The 19,968-nt window shown below is 42.8% G+C and overlaps 1 protein-coding gene across 5 annotated transcripts in view; it reads right to left on the bottom strand.

Annotated features, from left to right (window-relative positions):
- NEK7 (NIMA related kinase 7) overlaps positions 1-19,968 on the bottom strand; it is a 106,954-nt gene that overhangs the window by 37,413 nt on the left and 49,573 nt on the right. For 4 of the 5 annotated variants that reach the window (XM_019638126.1, XM_019638125.1, XM_019638124.1 and 1 more), the window contains 3 exons: positions 19,372-19,512; positions 10,333-10,395; positions 8,769-8,879 (listed from right to left, as the gene is read on the bottom strand). In XM_019638126.1, coding sequence (XP_019493671.1) covers positions 8,769-8,879; positions 10,333-10,395; positions 19,372-19,512 — 315 coding nt within the window. The remainder of the gene's footprint in view (positions 1-8,768; positions 8,880-10,332; positions 10,396-19,371; positions 19,513-19,968) is intronic. The other variant, XM_019638128.1, reaches the window with a different exon arrangement.

Genomic DNA, 19,968 nt, shown 5'->3' with positions numbered 1-19,968 from the left:
TAGCAAACAAGAAAAATAAGCTCCGATAAAGTCACTAAGTTCTTCCCCTAAAAACGTTGTCTTCTGAACACTGGTATATCAATACAAAGGAAACAGGATATTTTTTAAAATCAATAAAGAATGTCTGAAAACATCAGACTTACTACAAGGCATGACCTTACAATGGCCACCACTGGGATAATTCTTAGGAGAAGCTTCCATGTTACTGAAACGATAGCGAAAACACTTGGCAATACTTACGGTGTTGTCTCTCTGGCATCGGAGTGCTAGAGATAAACGGAAACACGGGACTCTGTAACGAGTTCTCCCTGGTTATATTATACCGCACAGTAGTGAGACAGTTGGAAAGCTACTTCAATATTCTTAATCAACAAGAAAGACACAGCAGAACAATAATGAGACAGTAAGAGTCTCTTGGTAGAAATCTAAATGAAAGAAAACAGGACAGGAGTCTGTATCTCTTCCCTTAATTATCTATTGCTACCGGTACTAGTATAGTTCACGGTGGCTCATGAGTTTTAAAGGCAGCCTTGGATCAATATCACCTTCACTATAAGGAGAAAAAGGTTCTTGAAAATAAGCCTCGAATTTTTCCCAAGTAAACACAATTCCGTACACACATCGCCATTGAGTTAGGCTCACAGGGTTAGGTAATGGTCGTTACAGTGTATTATTTCCAATTTGTTAAAATCCCTAAGTTCTGTATTACTTCATTATCAAACTATTGGGTTGTCGGAAAAGTCATGATGCATTTTTGCAACAAAAAACATAGAAAAAAATATGTCATGACTTTTCCGACAACCCAATACTTAAGCATCAAAGAAAACCCAAGTGATATATGTCAGTAACACAGCATCTATAAAAATAAGTCCGTGTCCCACACCTATACATACACACCATATGCAGATGCAAATCTATATGGACACACACACACAGGTGTACATGCATTACGTGTAGGTACCTATGCATACAATAGTCAGTTCTGTATAGTGTTTTTCAGATAGTGCCGCTAATTTATAACCTTAAGGTTATATATAATATAAGGTAGGCAACAATCTTATCCAGGAGACTCGGCAGGAAACAGGCTGCATTTGGAGTGCCTGGCAGTTCTCAGTCATCTGGCTTGCGCTGCCCACGGTACGCCAGATGCCGAAACGGACAGTGCAGGTATCTGGGTAAACTATAAATCAGAGTTATCGAAGACAGATGGTACTGCTGGGAAGAGTTTATTGCTCTAAGGATCCAAAGGTCAAGAGTAAAAGACATTTCAACGTGATTTTATTTCCAGTATAGCCTCTAAATTTGGGTAAGTACACATAAAAACGTGTCTGCAAATGTAAAAAACCACTCACCGAGAAGGCAAGCAGGGTTTCTAAGTTACCGTATTTGAGGACCATCAGTGTCTCCAAACACTGCTTCTATTTTAGCAGTCAGCCAAATTGTGGGGAGCAGAGTTCTGAAACCTCCCGCATGTCCCCAGTGCTGGTGGACCAGCACGCCCCTTGAGCATGAGCTGGGCAGTGCTCATGAGGCACGATCACCCCCTATTGCAGTGTCTTACATGAAAGGAGGGACGTCGCAGGTGTCAGTAAAGCAGAAGGGAAGCTGCCCTGGGTGGGCCTGGCGTGATCGGTGAGCCCGTCAACGAAGTCAGAGACGCCCCTGCGGGGCTTCAGGAAGCCGGCAGGTGCAGAGGGCCATGGGGCAAGGGACAGGGGTGGCTTCCAGGACCTGCGGGTGCCCCGCCTGACAACCAGGAAGACAGCCGGGACTTCAGTCATCCAACCACAAGGAACTGACTTTTCCCAACAACAGTGAACATGGAAGAAAGCCCTAAGCCTCGGGTGAGGGCGCAGCCCCAGCGGGCACCTTGATATCTGCTTCCGTCAGAAATGTCCACACTTGGAAAACATCCCCAGGTTCAAACAGGCCATAACGTTTATTTATACTTTTGGCTTACAGGATCAATACATGAAACATGGCGTCACATCTTATCGCCCAATAACTGCATTGTGGCGACACTGCCAATAGTAGCCCTGTCACCTCAATAGCCTAGCGGGTCAGGCAGGGCATACCGGGCGAGGCCCATGGGTGGGGAACTGAATTTTGCAGAAGAACGGGATTTAAATATCAAGGAATTTTAAAAAGGCGTGGACCAAATGTCTCCAAGGACATTTGGACAGGGCCAGATTTCTAGGACCTTTCGGCATGGACAGCACCACATGCCCACCAATCAGTGACTTAAGTCAGACAGAGGAGGGTCAGGTCTTACTTATACGACTTGTAAATCAAACCATGACGCTGCCCACTTCACATACAATGATGTATGTCAATTACATCTCAATAAAGCTGGGCAGGAAAAAGATGAGCTAGCCTTAACTAATTATTTGGAATTGTGCCAAAATCTTGACACAAAATGGATATCCATTTAAATGATTTGTATTGTATATTTCCCTAAAAAACATCCATAAGAGTGATCCTCACTTCCTTAGCCAGTGTGGTGTGCAATGGGAATCTTTCGGCAGATAACAAATTTCCGAGTTTCCCCGCAAGAGACTTATAACATTGGATTATATTGTTTTATTGATAATGCAGCAAAATACAGGTTTTCAAAATTTGTTAAATATATGCATTTAAGTCCTTCTGTTTCAAAATGAACTTTTAATAGGCAGTTAGAAATATAGAAACTTTAAATAGTTCGATGAATAAGCTATATTTTGGCAAAATGAGCTATGAAGATTTAAAATGTATTTTAGCAATGCTGCTATTGACAAGCCAAAATAAACTCTTATTTTCATATTTCTGAGATCATCTCTCATCTCCCCTACACTAAGTCTCCATCACCAAATGTTTCTTGACAGTAGAAGAGTGACATAAACAGCATTAACAGGGTATACTACAAAATGGGGACGTGCTGGTGCATTAGGGTACAAGGAAGGAGGTTTATCACGTACATCACAACTTGTTAAGCTGAAATCTAAGTGTTTTGTAAGAGTCTATTTCCCTTTAAAATTCTGATTACTGATGACATAGAAATATATGATGAGAAATTCTAGATTTCCTTTTATCCTAAAACTCATATGGGAAGTATTTCATCTGACCACAGCCTCAGGTATTCCTTTGTCACTAATTAGAGAAATACTGAATATTTCAACTATAAATTGCTTAATTACATTTGTCAGCCTGCTCTAAACCAATTAATTATTTACTTGTAAAAATCTTTGATGAAACGCTATCCAGAGGCTCATTTCTGGAACTCGGACCAGGAGCTCTAGTTCCTCTTCTGTCCCAATTAAGTTGAAGACGTGAGATGGCGGATGTATTGTTGTGATGCGTGCGAATTTACAGTATCACTCACCATGAAGAAATGAGTCCCATTCCTTGTAATTCAAGCATCTACTGCTGTCCTTACTAAAGCACTAAGTCGCTGTCACGTTCCACCATATGAGAAGTTCCTATGAGTTTTTCCTAATTAGTCTCTTTCATAAAGATCAGGGTACAGCACAAATAAGAGTGTTTAGAAAACAATTCTAGAATTTCTTAGGGCCAAAAAGAAAAACCCTTCTCATATGAGCACGCTGTCTTCTCACGCCAGCTCACCACTCAGCATCTCAGCAACCCCCGGTGAGAGCAGGGTGTGAAAGAGCAGGAAACTGCTGACTGTTAACACAGCCACCCATGCCCACCTGCTGGCCCCCGGGACAGATAAGTGTAACAGACGTCAAGTCCTCAGCGTTCACACGCAGTCACCACAGATTTACTGAGCTACTACTATGGGCCAGGTACCTCCCTAGAAACTGAAGGCAGCATGGTGAGCAAAGCAGACATGGTCCTGTACTTAGGAGTGTTAAATCAAATGGGAAACACAGACATTGATCAAACAACCACACATAAAAATAAGATTATTTTACTAACTGGCTCTATTACTAAGTGGTATAAAAGAAGAGTATTCCTAGAGTATTAACAGCATAAAATAGTTATGGGTCACAGGAAACAGCCCTGAGAAAGTGATGTCTGAGTGGAGAACGGAAGGATAAACAGACAAAAACTCAACCAAGAGTGGGGAGAAGAGCATCTGGGTGACAGAACTGCGCCCACAAATGCCCTGAGGCAGGAAACAGCACAGAGAAGGTGGAAGAGGTGATCAGAGAGTTAAATGGAATAAAGAAAGAGAATTTACATACCTATCGGATAGCTGTCATATGTCAGATGGCACAGATAACCGTGTGTATGTGATATTTGTACACACTCGTATGTCTATAAATAGACATACGATAGCCCTCATAATAACACTTAAGACAGGTTTTATTAACCCAATTGCACAGACAGGCAAGCTGTAGCTCAGTCATTAAGATAAAGAACTAAATCAAGGGCCGGCCGAGTGGCTCAGTTGGTTAAGAGCTCGCACAAGAGTGCGAGCTCTGAGCAACAGTGGTTCGATTCTCGGCCCAAGCTGAGCTGCCAACAGGTGACAGGATTGCTCAGCTAAAAAAAAAAAGAACTAAATCAAGGTCATAACAGCTTAAAACCCTTCCATGGCCATCAGAAGTCCCCAGCCTGGACTCAGCTGTCCTGTTACAAACTCCCATGAGAGCCCCTACGACTCCTTTAAAAATTCATTACAACTGCAGTTACACAGCTTCCTGTGGGCATTAGCTAAATGCCTCTCTCTCCCACTAGACAATGAGTTCAAGAAGGCACAAAAGATGTATCTGGCACACAGTAAATGTCCAATAAATTAATTAATTAAAGAGCAATTTTTTTTAAAAAGCTACAGATTGGTACAACTATTTTGAAAGCAATTTGTCAATATCTGTTATGATTTCAAATACCCTATTACTCAAATATTATTTATAGAAATCTATTGATTTATTGATTTATTAGAGTATGTATGATATTGTTGTATTGATAGATACAAGGACTTGTTTTCTCTGTAAGAATTTAAAACAATGGAAATAGTCCAACTATCTATCCATAAAGCAATGATTAAATACACTGATGTGTCTGAGACACAATACATTTATCAGTTGATATTTGTGTGTGTGTGTGCATGTGTGTGTGTGTGTGTGTAAACATACAAAATAAAGTTAGAAAAGTTTTGTGCATGTAAAAGTCAGTGGTTATCTCTGAGAGATGGGAAGGTAGGGATAAAAAGGTAAGGCTCTTCACTACTTGAGAAAACCAATACAAGATAAGAGGGGATTCCATTTTATATTTAAAAATAAATGAAATAAACACTAAGTTTACCAAGTCAAACGGAGAGAAAAGCCATGCTATGTGTACTATTAAAATGCACCAATTCACAGTAAGATGAATTCTATATATTTGAAGAGACATCTCACAAGTCAGACACAAGTCATTAAATCTTTTTCCTTCAACACAACTAGATATCTGGTCAGGTCTAAATATCATATTGCAAGAGGCATACACCGATATAACCAGGATATGAAGACATGTTACTCGTGTGAAACTGGTCAGCTTCCTTCTGGACCTGGGTGTGAGTTTCTGTTTGACCAGTATGCTGAGACTATTATAAGATCTACACGCTTGATTTTATGACTTCCAACCCTTAGAAGAGCTCCCAGGGGCCTGTGGAGCCTGACCCAGGCTGTCTTACTCGCTGACGGACACGCTGATGGTTCCTGTTGTGAAAACCAGGATCCTTAAAGGCGCACACGGCATCCTCACTCCTTCCCAGCGAGGTCGTTGCTGCTTCTCTAGGAAAAAGCCCTCCAGAACCCCCAAGGTGCATTAAGCTGCCCATCGGCTTATAACTTATTAGAAATCAGCTGACACCTTCTATTTTTTAAAGAAGCTTCCTAAATAGTCTTTTACATGATAGATACCTTCCAACTGTAGCCCCAGGGTGTTTTAAGAGTCCAGTTATCAATTCTGTAACAGTAAGTTACTTGTCGTTACCAAGCAGATTCTGTGGTCCTCAATCCATCTGACGGTACCCACTGGGTGAGCGGATACAAACGTCCCTGATGGTAAGATCCACGTAAGCAAGGCTGCTGAGCTCAGAAGCACAGTAAACAGAAGGCGGCACTGACGGGGTCTTCCTTCCTCACTGGCCTGAGCCGTGTGAACGTGCTGAAGATGAAGGCGACAGGGCTTCTGCAAGGCGCTCGGGTGGCGCATCGCTTCTCTCTGGCTGCAAAGGGACAGGAGTCCCTTCCCAGGTAAATAAATGGCATGGGCTCACCTGGACGTGCGCAGTAGGAGTAGCAAAGAAGAAAACCAGCTTGGACAAGGGCGGAAACTCTAGAAGACGACCAAAACCCCAAATCATTGACCTTTCCATGGGGGCAAGACTGGTAACCGCACCTATCACCCATCTGTTCCCTTTACCTGCCTTCCGACATAGCCGCCCAGTAAGGACTCGCCCTCTCTCCTTCCCACCATAATTAAAGAGCTCTTGTGCCTGAAGGTTTAAGCGCAGAATTTTATCTTAGTTACTGTCTCTCTTGTAAGGACTGTGTTTGTCTTTCTATATCTCATCAATAGGCAGCTGTTTTGTAAAATTTTGCATTTGCATTTCTTTTTAAAATTCAGACTATAAATTTTTATCGTTCATTAATTTGCAAAGACATATTTTGTCGGTGATTAGCTGTTTGTGCTGGTGGCGGGAAGTCCCTAAAACAGAAAATCAGATAACCGATTAGGAGTGAGTCACTCTAACCATGGGGTTTAACCAGTCAGCTTGATAGCGTTCTGTGATAGTAAGAATATGCCTTCCTTGGCTGTCGTGCTTTTATAGTTTAGAGAGCAATCTCCAAACTGTGTCCGCCTTACAGATGAGGAAGTTAAGTGGCATGACAGCTCCAGTGGCTGGACTCAGGCTGGAGAGCAGGTTCTCTCTGTCAGCGATTGCCAACGATTGCTCAGAGAACCTGTGACGCCTTTGCAGGGAACGAATGCAAGCCGTGTGCACTGGCATTGCTCTGGGGAGAGGTCAAGGGTTTTCATCCGATTTTCCAAAGAAGTTCTGTGATACCAAGATCTCCAAGGGTCACTAAAGGAAGGTACACGGACTTCTGCATCAGCCAGACCTGATTTCAAATGCCAGTGCTTCTATTTGCTAGTAATGACACTTATTCAGCTCTCAGAATCGGGTGAAGGCTAACTAGGAGAATGCACACAAAGCACCTTACCTTGTTTCTAACTCCTCACGATAACTCCAGGAAGCAGAGATTACGAGCTATGCTCCCAGATCTCTGAGAGGCCAAATATACAGACAGACAACGGCCAGACCACATATGAAAACAGAACTTCGAACCACAACCTTCAGCAACCTGACCAGAAAACCAACCTTTTATCTCTGACAAACAACCCAGGAAGCCAGTTGGCTGTGTCGGACTTGTAGGAAGCTAGACCGTTGCCTCCAGGGACAGTCCAGGAAGCTAAGCAATCACTTGGGTAACAATCGCCCCAAATGGCCAGGGCCTGATTAAGAACTGACAGCTTCCCTGACTTTTGACCCCACTTCCAACTTAGCAGAGAAAGCCAGAGACGCATCTCTAGCCAATCACATAAGATGCCCCACTTTTGTTAGGTCACCCCAGCTTCTCCACGCTGACAGCCTCCAACCAGGGCATGTGTTAAGCCGGCACTTTCTTCCCCATCAGGATTTCCCACTCCTCTGCTGAGTCTGCCGGGACGTCAGCGACCGCGGCTGACGACCTTGCTGCGTCAGCTCGGAATGAACAGCCTCTGCTCTTGCATGCTTCTCCTCGCTATTTCCACTGTTCGGCTCCTTGCCCAGAGCAGCAGCTTAGCTGGGCACGTGACCCGCCAAATGAAGACGATACATTCCAGCCTCCCTTAAGGCTAGATACGTTCACGACTCAATTCTGGCCTTTGGGACGAAGCTGAAAGCGTTGTGTGGCAATATCCAGTAATGTGCCTTCAGATACAGCCAGCAAGTACCTTTTGTCCCTTCATGCTGGACGATGACGTGATCAGCTGTAAAGAGGCTTGGTCTCTGAGAAGTCGATACATCAGAACTGCCATATTGAACCCAGAATTTGATTTATATTGTTGTATAAAATAACAATAAGAATGCAGCAGTAACTTCCACTTCCACACATCCTTACTACGTGTGAAGCACTATTCTAAGGTCTTAATAATGATCAATTAATCATTCACAACAACTTGATGAAGTGCATCCTATTATTATTCTGATCTTGAGAAAAGGCAGCACAGTGGAGAAACTTACCCAAGAACAAGCAGTTTTTAGGCTGCTGCTCTTTGGGGGTTTCTATAACTTGTAGGTGAACTTAAAAGCCCAATTAATATCCGTTAGCAAAGACAGTGAACTAACTGCTAAGTGGGTGAATCAGGGTTTGTGTACAAGGTCTGAACGCAAAGCCACTTTCTTCTTCGATGGCCCCCTCCCGGGGAACAGGTGAGTCTGCACTAGATCCCTTTCTGCCCCCCTTCGCCTGATGTCCAGAGATACAGGATTAAAGCAGTTCTGCTCAGAGAACTCCAGCTGCAAGATGTTAACTTGAGCTTACAGAAGACAAACCTCTTGGTCTATTTCCAAGTTGATTTCGCGCATTCACACATCTAGGTCAGCTAGCATGAGCTTCACCAGGTAAGCCAGTTTTATAATTATAACTATCGCTACAGCCTACCATTTATTACATACCTACCCTAGTTTAAGCATTGCGTTGAAATCTTTAAAGTACCTGACATGCCCATATGTTTAACAGACAACTCTACTTAAAAAAATATTTTTTTTAGTTGTTTTTTTCAAACCTTACCTTTATCATTCTGGAGAGATCACCAGCATCTGCTAATTCCAAAACTATGTTTAGTTCATTATCTTCAATGAATGATGCATAATATTTAATTACATTTGGATGGTTCAATTGCTAAGGAAAAAAAAAAAACAGGCATCAGAAAGTTTTCTTACTGTAAATTCCCAAGAGTCACTTATAGTTTCCTAACTTAATAAACTTAGTTACTACGTTTCATTTTTAAATTATGGAAATATTAACATGACAGCGTACTTTTCTTCAATACAGTGAATTTTGAAACAAGCATTGTAATTATTAAATGTAAAACTAGATAGCAATTAATTTTATTTTAATGTTATTTAGTAAAAATAATAGAGTAAATTATGCACTTAAAATTTTAAAAAGTATTGCTAGTCCAATAAATATGTATATGCATATAAATAAATGACAGAATTAAATTATCACTTGCTAAAACCTTTTTTGAAGTTAGGGCTGATCCTAGTATAACTACAGCCAGTGGTTAAAAACAAAAAAACAAACAACAGCTGGCATCTATTATACTGTATCTAAATATTGCTTTTATGTCAAATAATATAAATAAACTGGCGTTATTTATCTATGGGGGCTGATTCATCAAATCACCCTAAGAAAAATTTCACCATGTAGAAATACATGAATCAGTCTATACACAGTTAAGATCTTTTTGTACAATCTTTTTGTTCAGTCTTTAAACAAGTTAACATAAGACAAATAGTTTCTCAAAGAAAAGTATTCAAGAATTATCCCAGAGAATAAATACATGAGTTTCTTCTCTTCTTTCTACTTAGAGGTTTTTCCCCAACAAAGTTTATATCTATTTTCAAAGCAGTGACTTCATGTCCCAGGAAGTAACTACAACCAATAGAATAGTTAAAAATCATGGTTCATTTTGATTTTACTCTTATATTTTGGATCAATCCGACTCATTTTATGCACAAACAAAAAACGGACGGCATAAAGAACACCCAGGTCCTGTCTACAAGTTAAAAATGTAAGAAGCCAAAGCATCCTGCAAAAGAAATTTTATGAGAATAAAAGCAGCGCAGAGCTAACTGAAATTTCAGTCACTCTCTTTGGGTGGATGAGAAACTCCAAAACTAATTCTGACATAGACTTCACACCACCCTTTCTAAATCTGGAAAAAAGATCGAGAAATAATATTTAAAACCGTGGGCCATTTGGGGTCCACATCCTCAATATATCACACCTTGGGACAGTACTAAAGAGCATTTATATTATTTAACCTTTAAGAATATGTCTTAATTGGGATGGTCAAGAAAATATTTCTTCAATGTTTTATGTCCCTTTTATCCATTTCATAGTTTGAAATGGGGAAAAAAGAAAGCTAATCCTACCAAATGTTCTGATTAAGTTATTTACAATGAATCCAAAACATAATTATATTCTTCAGTAGAATGAGATTCAAACTTATAGAGTTGAAATAAGAGTGGCATAAGTCTTAAACATCTTTTTGCTTGTAAGTGTAGTATTTTAATAAATTACTTTTATCAACATATTTGGGTATGTCAATAGTTCATTGGTCATTTACCTTAAGGAGATCTATTTCTTTGATACAATCAGCACGGGCTTTGGCATCCATTAAATCAAATATCTAAAAATAGAATCCAGAATTATTTAATAAAATAATAATTTATAGTTTAAGCTTCCATGTAAATTCATTATGATATTCTGTATATAAGTAAACACACACTAAAAATGTTCTTTCCGATGAGCTTTTAGGGGCTGTAGAGATCTGTAGGTATTTTATTTCATGATACCACCAGAGTTCACATTTTCCCTCCAAAGGCAGTCAGTATTAAAAATGGGAAAAGAAAACAGCTAGATATTTCAAGTTTTAAGTCCAAATGGAACACAATGGAAGTTGTGATCACTGATACAATAAAATAATAGTTAATCTTGAACAATTAACATGTGCTAACCATACTGCATGAACGATCTCATATAATTCTCATTTAATCCTTATGGGTACAAAAGTATCAGTAATCCCGTTTTACAGATGAAAACAAGTAGGTGTAGAAAGCTTAAGAAACTGACCTAAGTTCACAGAGCTAATTCATGCAGCAGCCAGGATTCACTCTCAGAGTTAACCACCTATACCCCCCTCTCTGAACCATTAACCTGTATGCTCAAATCATGTCTGAAAGGTGTACTGCCTGCATTCTTGACAGGATGCTGTCACTTCAAGGAGGTGAAATTGGCTCTTTGGAGAGAGGAGTGACAAAAATCTTACTCTTTTTAAGTATAAAGCACAGACATACATACAATACATAAACAGATATACTATATCCATGGAATTAAAATTTCACGGGGGAGGGGTAATTAGGGAAACATATCTGAAAAGGCTCCTTGGGAGATGATAATGAAGAAACGGTTGACAAATGTTGGTCAATGTGAAAAAATACAAAAATATATACAATCAAAGGGATATTTAACATGTCTCTGAAAACAAAGAAATCTCTCAATGTACTAAGCGTTTGCAAAACAGACAATAAATAAAAAGCAATATCCTAAATATTACAGAAACTATCTGAATAAGTCAACACTACAAGCTGATTAAAACCCCCGAGACGTAAGAAAACAACTTGAACGACATTTCTGGTCCTCAGCAGATCAAGGCTTCCTGATGGAGGCAGCCAGTCCGGCCCAGGAGACGGTGGTGTGTAACCCAGACAGGAGCGGCGAGATCCCAGTCTTTTTCACGGGAGAAGCAATTACTGAACACCTACCAGAGGGCGTAGCCTTCCTTACAGATGCTGCTGCGATCCTCAGCATGTCCTTATCAGGTAGGTAATAATGGCTCCAACTCAGAAACCAGGACTGAGGCTCCCAGAAGTTACACATAGGCTATGGTCGTAACACTAGGAAGGCGCAGAACCAGGGCTTGAACCCAGGTCGCTCCAGCTCCAGAGTCTGTTTTCTCCACTGGCCCCAGCTGTTGTGAAGTCTAACCCATACACACTAACTAGTAAGTTCTAAAATGCATGTGTGTGCAGAGTGTACTGTCCCAAACTGAAAAAGGATTCTCCACGTAGGGAGGGTATAACATGACAGCTGAACCCTGAAGGAAGTACAGGATTCTGCCAGGTAGCAAGAACAGGTATCCACGGCCTCAAGTAAATACAGAGGATGGGGCATGATGACAGCTCATATGAGGCAGCTTAGCTCTAAATCACTCTTAACACCCAAATATGCACATGGTCCTAATTTTTCCTTAAAACAAAACAAACAAAAAAATCAATGAAAAAAACATAACATTTTTACAAAATAGAATTCGTAACCTCATTTTCTTAAAGAATTCGAGTTTTTGCTCACTCCCTTCCATCTCTTGTACAAAAGTATGTCTCTGACAGTGAAAAGTCATAACAGTATATAAAATGATGGATGCTTTTTCATGTAATGTTACAGCAAAATACTTTCCCTATTTCAACAGTCTTCAAATTATTTTGATTGTACAGTTTCTAATGAAAACTGCAAATATCAAGTTTATGTTTTTCAAGTTTTAATGTGAAACAGCTGAGCACTGATTACTGTTATGATTTGAAAAAGTATAGACTCATGTTCTAGTCAGTGGTTTACAAAAAAGAGAGACAAACTGACGGCGTCAGAGTTCCTCGCACTGAATTCAAATAACAGAAAAGGAAACGTGTGCACCAGTATGTGTATTAGAAAGAGAAACTTCTCTTTTCTCCATTAGCAGTAATTCTAACCACCTGAGCCACACTTAACTTGTATTAAATACTATGACTTCAAAACACACAGAATGGAATGGAAGAAAAAGGAAACAAACAAAATCAAACAAAGAAAGGACTATGAGTGGCAAATCCCTATCACAAAGTTTATATAGAATATCAAGTAAGAAATTTTTTTGCAATTGTCAAGCCCTCGTATGTATCAAACTTTGGGAAAATGAGAGTATATTAGATAATAATGCACACTAATAGCAGGAGTTTAGGAAAAAAAACAACTACCTGCATTAAAGCACAGTGTGACACAACACGTGGAGGGAAAGACCGTATATGTTGCAATCCTCTCCAAGATACCTCAGTTTTATTCTACACACAGACTAACATAAGAAGGTCGGCTGTTCACGTTCTTGCTTTCTATCTTTCACAAAACCGTGCTGCATGCCAACTTATTATTCAACGTTATTCTAGATAAAATAAGAAAACAAGCTTGCAGTCCTCAGAATGTACCGTCAGATGCAGAATGCAGACGAAACACAGAAAATTCACACACAATCTGTGAGCGCCGCTGGTATGGAGCGACGGGGGAGACTCCATGGGGAGGAGTGCGGCTGCCAGGGCTCTCACACTTGATTTATAGATGCAGAGAAGTGTAATACACTTTGGAAAGGTTCCTTACAGAACAGGAAAACCAAAAGTTCATTACTTAAATGTGAAAGCTTCATATTGAGCAATTTCACATAGAAAAGCCACTGGTTTCCCAAACTCCCCAAATGATGCCAGGAAAATGATGTTGTTACTATGTAACATGTTGAACAATAACAAATGTTAATGTAAACAGAAAATTTTGGATTTGACCTTAGTTACAGGAAACACACACTATTTATGCTTAAAAATCAAGATGGCAAGAGAAGCAACTGATTTTTGACAAAACACAAAAGCTGATGCCACTGTCGGGAACTACCAGCCAGAAGGGACTTGGATAATCACAGAAGTGTGGGGAAGTATAAAATTGCAAATGTCTTAGATCTTGAAGGAAGTCCTGAAAACATTTTTATTTTTTTCAGGAGCTAGAGAAAGGATCATTCTGGTACTAGTGATTAAAGTGAAGAAAATCACAAACCTGGAGACATGTATAAATCTAATCCCCCAGTAGTCAATGTCTCTATGATGGAAACAATTCTTAAAAACTAAAGACAGTGAGTGAGATGACAATAAGATGTGTATGAGAGCTTTAGGAAACCCTAACTGGACACAAAATACCAAGATAGAAGCATGCTACACAGAAATTGTGAATCTTCAACTCAACTTAAAATTAAACCAATTTAGAATCAGAAATTAACCTTTATTTTTAACTGGATTCTCAAAAATAGCAAGTCACTCCTCCAACACTAAGAAAAATAAGCCCTGCTGGCATATTTAAGTCAGAACAAAATTCCGAACCAAATATATTTAATTGGAAATTCAGAAGTATCGTTTTCTCTTAGCCAGCAAGTCAAGACAGAAATAACAGCTGAACCTTGAGATTAAATCATTCCCAGACAGAGTAGAGTCAAAGCTGTCTGATTTCCTGAGCAAGAAAAGACAACACATACGGGGGGGAAAAAATCTGGATTTTGTAAAAATATTTTTCATAAAATATTTACAACTTTGTCTTCAGAAGCCATCTTTTTCAGCTCTACCCAAGTTTCCTTAAGCTTTTTAAATTTATTTTCTACTTGGAAAGAGCGAAGTTATTAGGAGTGTTTAGGCAAGTCCCGGCTGACAAGTTCTTGGTATTCTCTGAATCACTTAAAAAGTGTTCTTTCGTCATCTTCAAATTTTGCCAAAATTACTCATGATTACTGAAGCTAGATATCTTTAAGAGGGAAAAGAGGCCTTCGAGTAACTTAACAGAAATATCTTTGAAAAGGCATATGTCAATTTGGTAAGGAAGTCCTTTAAATATACGCCAGGAGAGTTCCAGGAATCTGGTGTATCTCACTGTACATCCATGTTGCACAGATGGACGTGGTAACCAGTACCCCCCCTGCCTCCCCAGCTCTACAGGAACTCAGCAGCCTGTCCCCAAACTGAGTCCCTGTGACAAGACCTCAGCCTTCATTCTGATGCCACCCTTGGACCATGCCTCTGTTCACCCTGTGTCCTTGTCCCTCTTGGCCCTGGTGGCAGCACGGCTTCCCGGCCTCTATTCCAATGCCATGGCTGCCAGGGCCGCCGAGCCGCTGTGGGGTGAGGGACAGCTGTGCTCCCAGCCTGCCCCTCTCTGGCCTCCTTCCCAGTGGTAGGCAAACTCCCTAGAGAATCGCTCTCTTCTGTGAGGGGCAGAAGATGGGGACGGGCGCTAGAAAACCCATCGCACAGGGCTGGGCCTCTCTAGATACAAATCACAATCAACTGAACAAGGTAATTTCCAAATTCCGCCAGCCCTCCCCTGCCGAACACGCAGGCACTCCAAAGGGTGGAGGGATGGGTGGGGTCACGTGGGGCAGGACAGACGCTGAGCAAGGTGAGTGCAAGAGATGGGACGCCAGCGCCCCAAACCCCGCCCCCTCTCACGGGCAGGCCTGGAGCCCAGCTCTGCCAGCCCTCCTCTCCTAATGCATCAACATGTCTGAACCGCAAAGTAAAATTTCTTGAGGTTTCCTTGAGGTCCTGGCAAATGATGCTATGGAACTAGATACCTGTTTGAATCACTAATTATTCTATGACTCTTAAAACCTTCGTTTCCCAGGGGATGCCTTGTAACTAAGTCTACAGTACAGTGATCTCACTTCCAGCCCATCAGTAAAACCTCTGCTCCACAGGTTTCCTTGACATTAAAAATTTCAGAAAATGACGGCAGGAAATTAATCTCCTGTTCAGATTTTATGAGAGCTGGAAGCTTCAACACAGTAGGAAGCCCCCTACTTAGTACAGCGGAAGGCACGGGTGAGAATGTGGGTGCAGGAGCAGCAACCAGCGCTAAGTCTTACCTGTGACATGCCCCAAAGAGAGACAGGGGAAGGGGAGCCGCTAAAGAGAACAGAAAGGGGAACCTGAGGGGCAGGAGAACACGGCGGCGTAAGCACAGCAAAAGGGGAGGCACGTTTTAAGAAGCACAGACTCCACAGAGATGTCAGTAAGAAAGGCAGCCGATGGCGTCGCAGGCAGGGAAGGCAGCTGACGGGCGAGGAACGGGGCAGCTGCTGCCAGTCTCAAAGGAGGCAGAAGAGGGTTTCATCCAGGGCACAGGGAGACTTACGAGAAGATGCATTAGGATGGCTGGGCAATCGTGAAAGCACGTCCGACAGCAGACACTGTCCCTGTCACACAGGTGACATTTTCGGCTGAGCATGGATGTGCTCGGGCTGTGGCTGAGGCTTCAGAATAGTAATTTTTAACTTCCACTGCGGACAACATCATAATCATAAATCCACTGATGTGGCCGTTTTCCTACACTGTGGTTAAAATACAGCCGAGTGTGGCCGGGTGCGTTTCCAGGGAAAGGTGAGCCGAGCTCCGAGAAGTCACCTGACCCGCCTGCGCTATAGGTTCCATGGGACAGAGAAACGAAGCCATGCACAGCGGAGACACGCCGCGATCGGGGAGCAGCAGGAAGGGGCCGGGTTCTAAAGGCGAAGTGTCCACACCGCTCCAACAACAGCTGACAGGGGCCCGAGACAGTGATCACTGAAATCAGGCCTTAATATGAGGCTGGGGAACAGGGAGACGTGCGCTGTCAGGCAGTTTCGTCGGAAGGAGGGAGTGGGGGAGAACGGGGATTGTAAATAGTGCAGGTCCTGGGGCGGGTGCCACGTTAGAGACGCAGAGTGAGCCACGCCTGGACCGGGGGCAGTGCCCTGGCGACAGGCGGTGAGAGGCCATGAGGCCTGGTCTCAGAAAGGTCAACAAGGAGCCAGGGACAGCACCGAGGGATGATGACAGCAAGGGGCCTGAAGCGTATTTTTAAAAAGGACTGCAGACTGGCGGGCGGGGACGGCACTGGCCTCAGATGGGAGTGAGGGGTGGCTGGGCGCAGGATGAGGGCTGAGCGGCAGCACAGAGCTGGCCCCGAAGGAAGACGGCCCCACCCTCCACCGTACCCCAGTCAGGACAGCTGGGCGTCTGCTGGTGGACAGGGCTGTGAGCAGCCGCTGTCAGCAAGGCGGAGCTCACTCCAGCAGAGGCTGGGGAGCTCCCTGGGAAGCAGGGTGGGTGCCTCGCCTGGGAAGCTGCCTCCGCCATGACAGCTGTGGCATCACTTTGCTTCTCTGCATTCTTTTAGCTCCAATGTTTACAACAATTTAAAAATCTCATCTTTCGTCATTTTTGCTCATCTAGCCAATAATATTATTTACTTAGTAGCCAAACACTTTTCAGTTCATAACGTTTGGCCTTATTCTTGCTGTGTACTGAACAGGATGAATCCAGTGTCTACACAGCAGTCTGTGCAATCTCTAAAACTATGTGCCAGATTTTATCACCCCTGCTGAAACTCCTTCCCTGGCGAGTCATTACCCTTATAACAACATATAACATACAAATAACTTATTATATCAACCTCTCTCCACGGCCTAAATGAAACTCCCCAAAGCCGGTCCCGCCTCCTCTGTGATCCCACGCGACTTCCCCCCTCATTCACTTGCACGGTGAGGTCACTGTGACCTGTCCTCAGCACAGCCAAGTCCGCCCCCTGTCCAGGCCTTTCACTGGTCACCTTCTAAATCCAGGTCCTCTTCTTCCTGCTAAGTCTTTGCTGTCTGTCACCCCCACAAAAATGCTGACCTCAACTGCTGCACCCCTGAACCAGGGGTCATGATTGATAATAAAAACCAACTCCAATTCTAGCTCTAACCAATGAGCTGGTATAACAAAAGGAATTATGTTTACCAGATCAAAACAATTCGACAATCTTCCAACACAAAGGACTGAGGTTCTGAGACCCAGCTCACATCCCCTGGGAAGACTATCCCAACCTGCCCCTCACCCCCCGCTCCCATTACAGCGCCCATCTCTGACTGGAGGTGTCGTTGTCACACTGCTGTGGAAGCCCATGAATCCTGTTACTTCGTTTCTCTTCAATTCCTGAAGCCTTGCACACAGGCATTTGAACACTGTGATCATTATACCTGGGGAGTGAATCTGTGTAGAGAAGGACGGGGGACAGCAAAGGGAGGCAGGGAGAGAGGGGAGCAAAGCTGGCACCCAGAATTTCAAAAACAGCCCATCAGTTAGGGCACCACCTTAATTTTGGCAAATGAATCATGAGGATGTGGATCAATTTCAAAGAGACTGGTCAGTGCTGCCTGCCGTACGCTGCAGCTCAGAGCCCTTTATGACTTCAAAGACGTACCCTGCACTCAGCACCCACACTCTGCTTTCCACACACGGGCACCCGGCAGACCTGAGGAAGGCCACCAGGGCTCAGCTTTCCAAAGGCCTCCAGAAAGCGGAGCCTGATGGTGCGGGACACGAAGGGCCTGGGAGATGACGCTGGGGGTCTGGATGGTAGCTCTAAAGCGTCTCATTAGCGATCCGTAGCGGACCGTTCGGCAGGTGTCTGCACCAGGAAAGACACGTGTGGGCAGCATGGAGGTGCTGTTCAAACAGCAAACACCGAACAACCTGAATGGCACCCAACCGGGCAGAGAGCCACTGAACACGACACAGCAGCGTAAAGGATCATGGGACGACATCTATATAAAGTTCAAACAATGCAAACGCAAACAGGCTTATTCATCAATAGGAATGCATACAGATGTGGGGAACCCAAAGAAACGCAAAGGAATGATAAAAACAAAATTTAGGACACGGTTACCCCGGAGGGAAGGGAGAGGCAGACATGGGTCCAAATGATCTTTAACGCTCTATTAAGCGTTATTAAGGAGGTATGAGGGTATCTCTATTATTCTTTTATTCTAACATATATGCTATATAAAATCTCTCATAAATATTATTTCCTTAAAAAGGTAAGTGAAACTGTTCATCTCTGTAATGGCTGTTGAAAGTATACTGATCCTCTAAAAAGTTAAAATAAAATAAAAACAAAGGAAACCCAGGTTTCACAGGTCTCCAGAGAGAAAAGGCGTGAGGGCTGCAGGGGGAAGTGGGCGGGCGACCGCAGATGAGAGCAGCAAGCATCCGTAGGAGACAAGTACCACTGTGAGGTCACACATACTCGGAGGCAGAAAGACAAGTGTTTTCTTGACCAGAGGGCAAGTGACAGAGTTTCCAGGCTTGCTGAGGCGAGGAAACTTCCAGGGTTCTGGCCAGAGAGCACTGCGGGCTGGCTCAGGGGGGCCAGCACACCAGGGTAGGGGTGGACACGCTAAGATAAAGGAACCCAGGAAAACAGAAACGAGCCAGGACTGGAGAGCACAGCTGATTCTAGAACGATACAAATGCAACATGGAGGCTTTAAACAGGACATCAGGCCCCTAATTTGATCTGCTTCACTTTTTCCTTCACTTGTTGCCAGTGTGGTCTCTATATTAACGTCTTGCCTCAGCCTGACCTCGACCACCACTTGTTAACCTCCTGCTGTGAGGCCTGCAGCTGCAGCTGCAGCTCCAGCTGAGGAAACGACAGCTAGTTACAGGCCAGTCAGGAGCCGTGCCCCGTAAAATCCAGAGTTGCGGAAGCTTTTCTAGGATCATTTCGGTCACTACTGAATCCAGGTGAACAAAACCAGCTTAAATTCTAAAGCCTACAGGCAATCGTAAAACTAAACATTAATTGCCGCTGGGTGCTGCCCTCAATTCGAGCTTGAAAAGTGCAGTCGTTATTCCTTCCCAGAATTCCCAGTGCGGGACGGTCACCTCCCAATCCATTAGCACATGCTCTTCCCTATGTTACTCATACAGATGATGTTACAGTGATTTATAGAATTGAAATCATCTTACCTGCACTTTTTTTAAAGCTACTGGTACTCCATCCAAGAGACAGGCCGCTCTATAAACTTCACTAAATTGCCCGCGACCAATTTTCTTTTCTATTCGGAAGTTGGCTAATGTATTATAGCCCATATCCGGTCGTAAGGCCTTCTGTAATTAAAAAAAAAAAAAAAAAAGTCAGAAAAGTTCTCAGTTGCATGATATACACGCAATCATTGATTGTTTTCACATAAGTAGGTGGGACCTATGGTAAGCTTGCAGATAGCCTTCATTCAACAAATAGTTACTGTCGCCTGTTCTTCACGCTGGGGACACAGCCGCTAGCTACCCAGACAATCCTGCACTCAAAGAACCTGCGTTCTGGTGGGGAAGAAAAATAATAAACAAGGTAAATGTGAAAATACATATATAGTGTGTGAGATAGAAAGGGCTGAACAGAAACAAATCAATCGAGGAAGAAGAATATGAAATGTCAGGGGGTGAGAAGGATTTTGAAATATTAGATGGGAACTCTCTCTAAATTGTCTTAGTTCACAGAAAACAAACACATCCTGTGCAATCGAGTACTATTTTGATAATTCTTTTCTTTTTCAAAGTATCTCTGAG

Source organism: Hipposideros armiger, unplaced genomic scaffold (genome assembly GCF_001890085.2).
Source record: "Hipposideros armiger isolate ML-2016 unplaced genomic scaffold, ASM189008v1 scaffold_37, whole genome shotgun sequence".
NCBI lineage: Eukaryota > Metazoa > Chordata > Mammalia > Chiroptera > Hipposideridae > Hipposideros > Hipposideros armiger.
The sequence above is the reverse complement of the archived record's forward strand: the minus strand, read 5'-3'. Positions and strand labels throughout refer to the sequence as shown.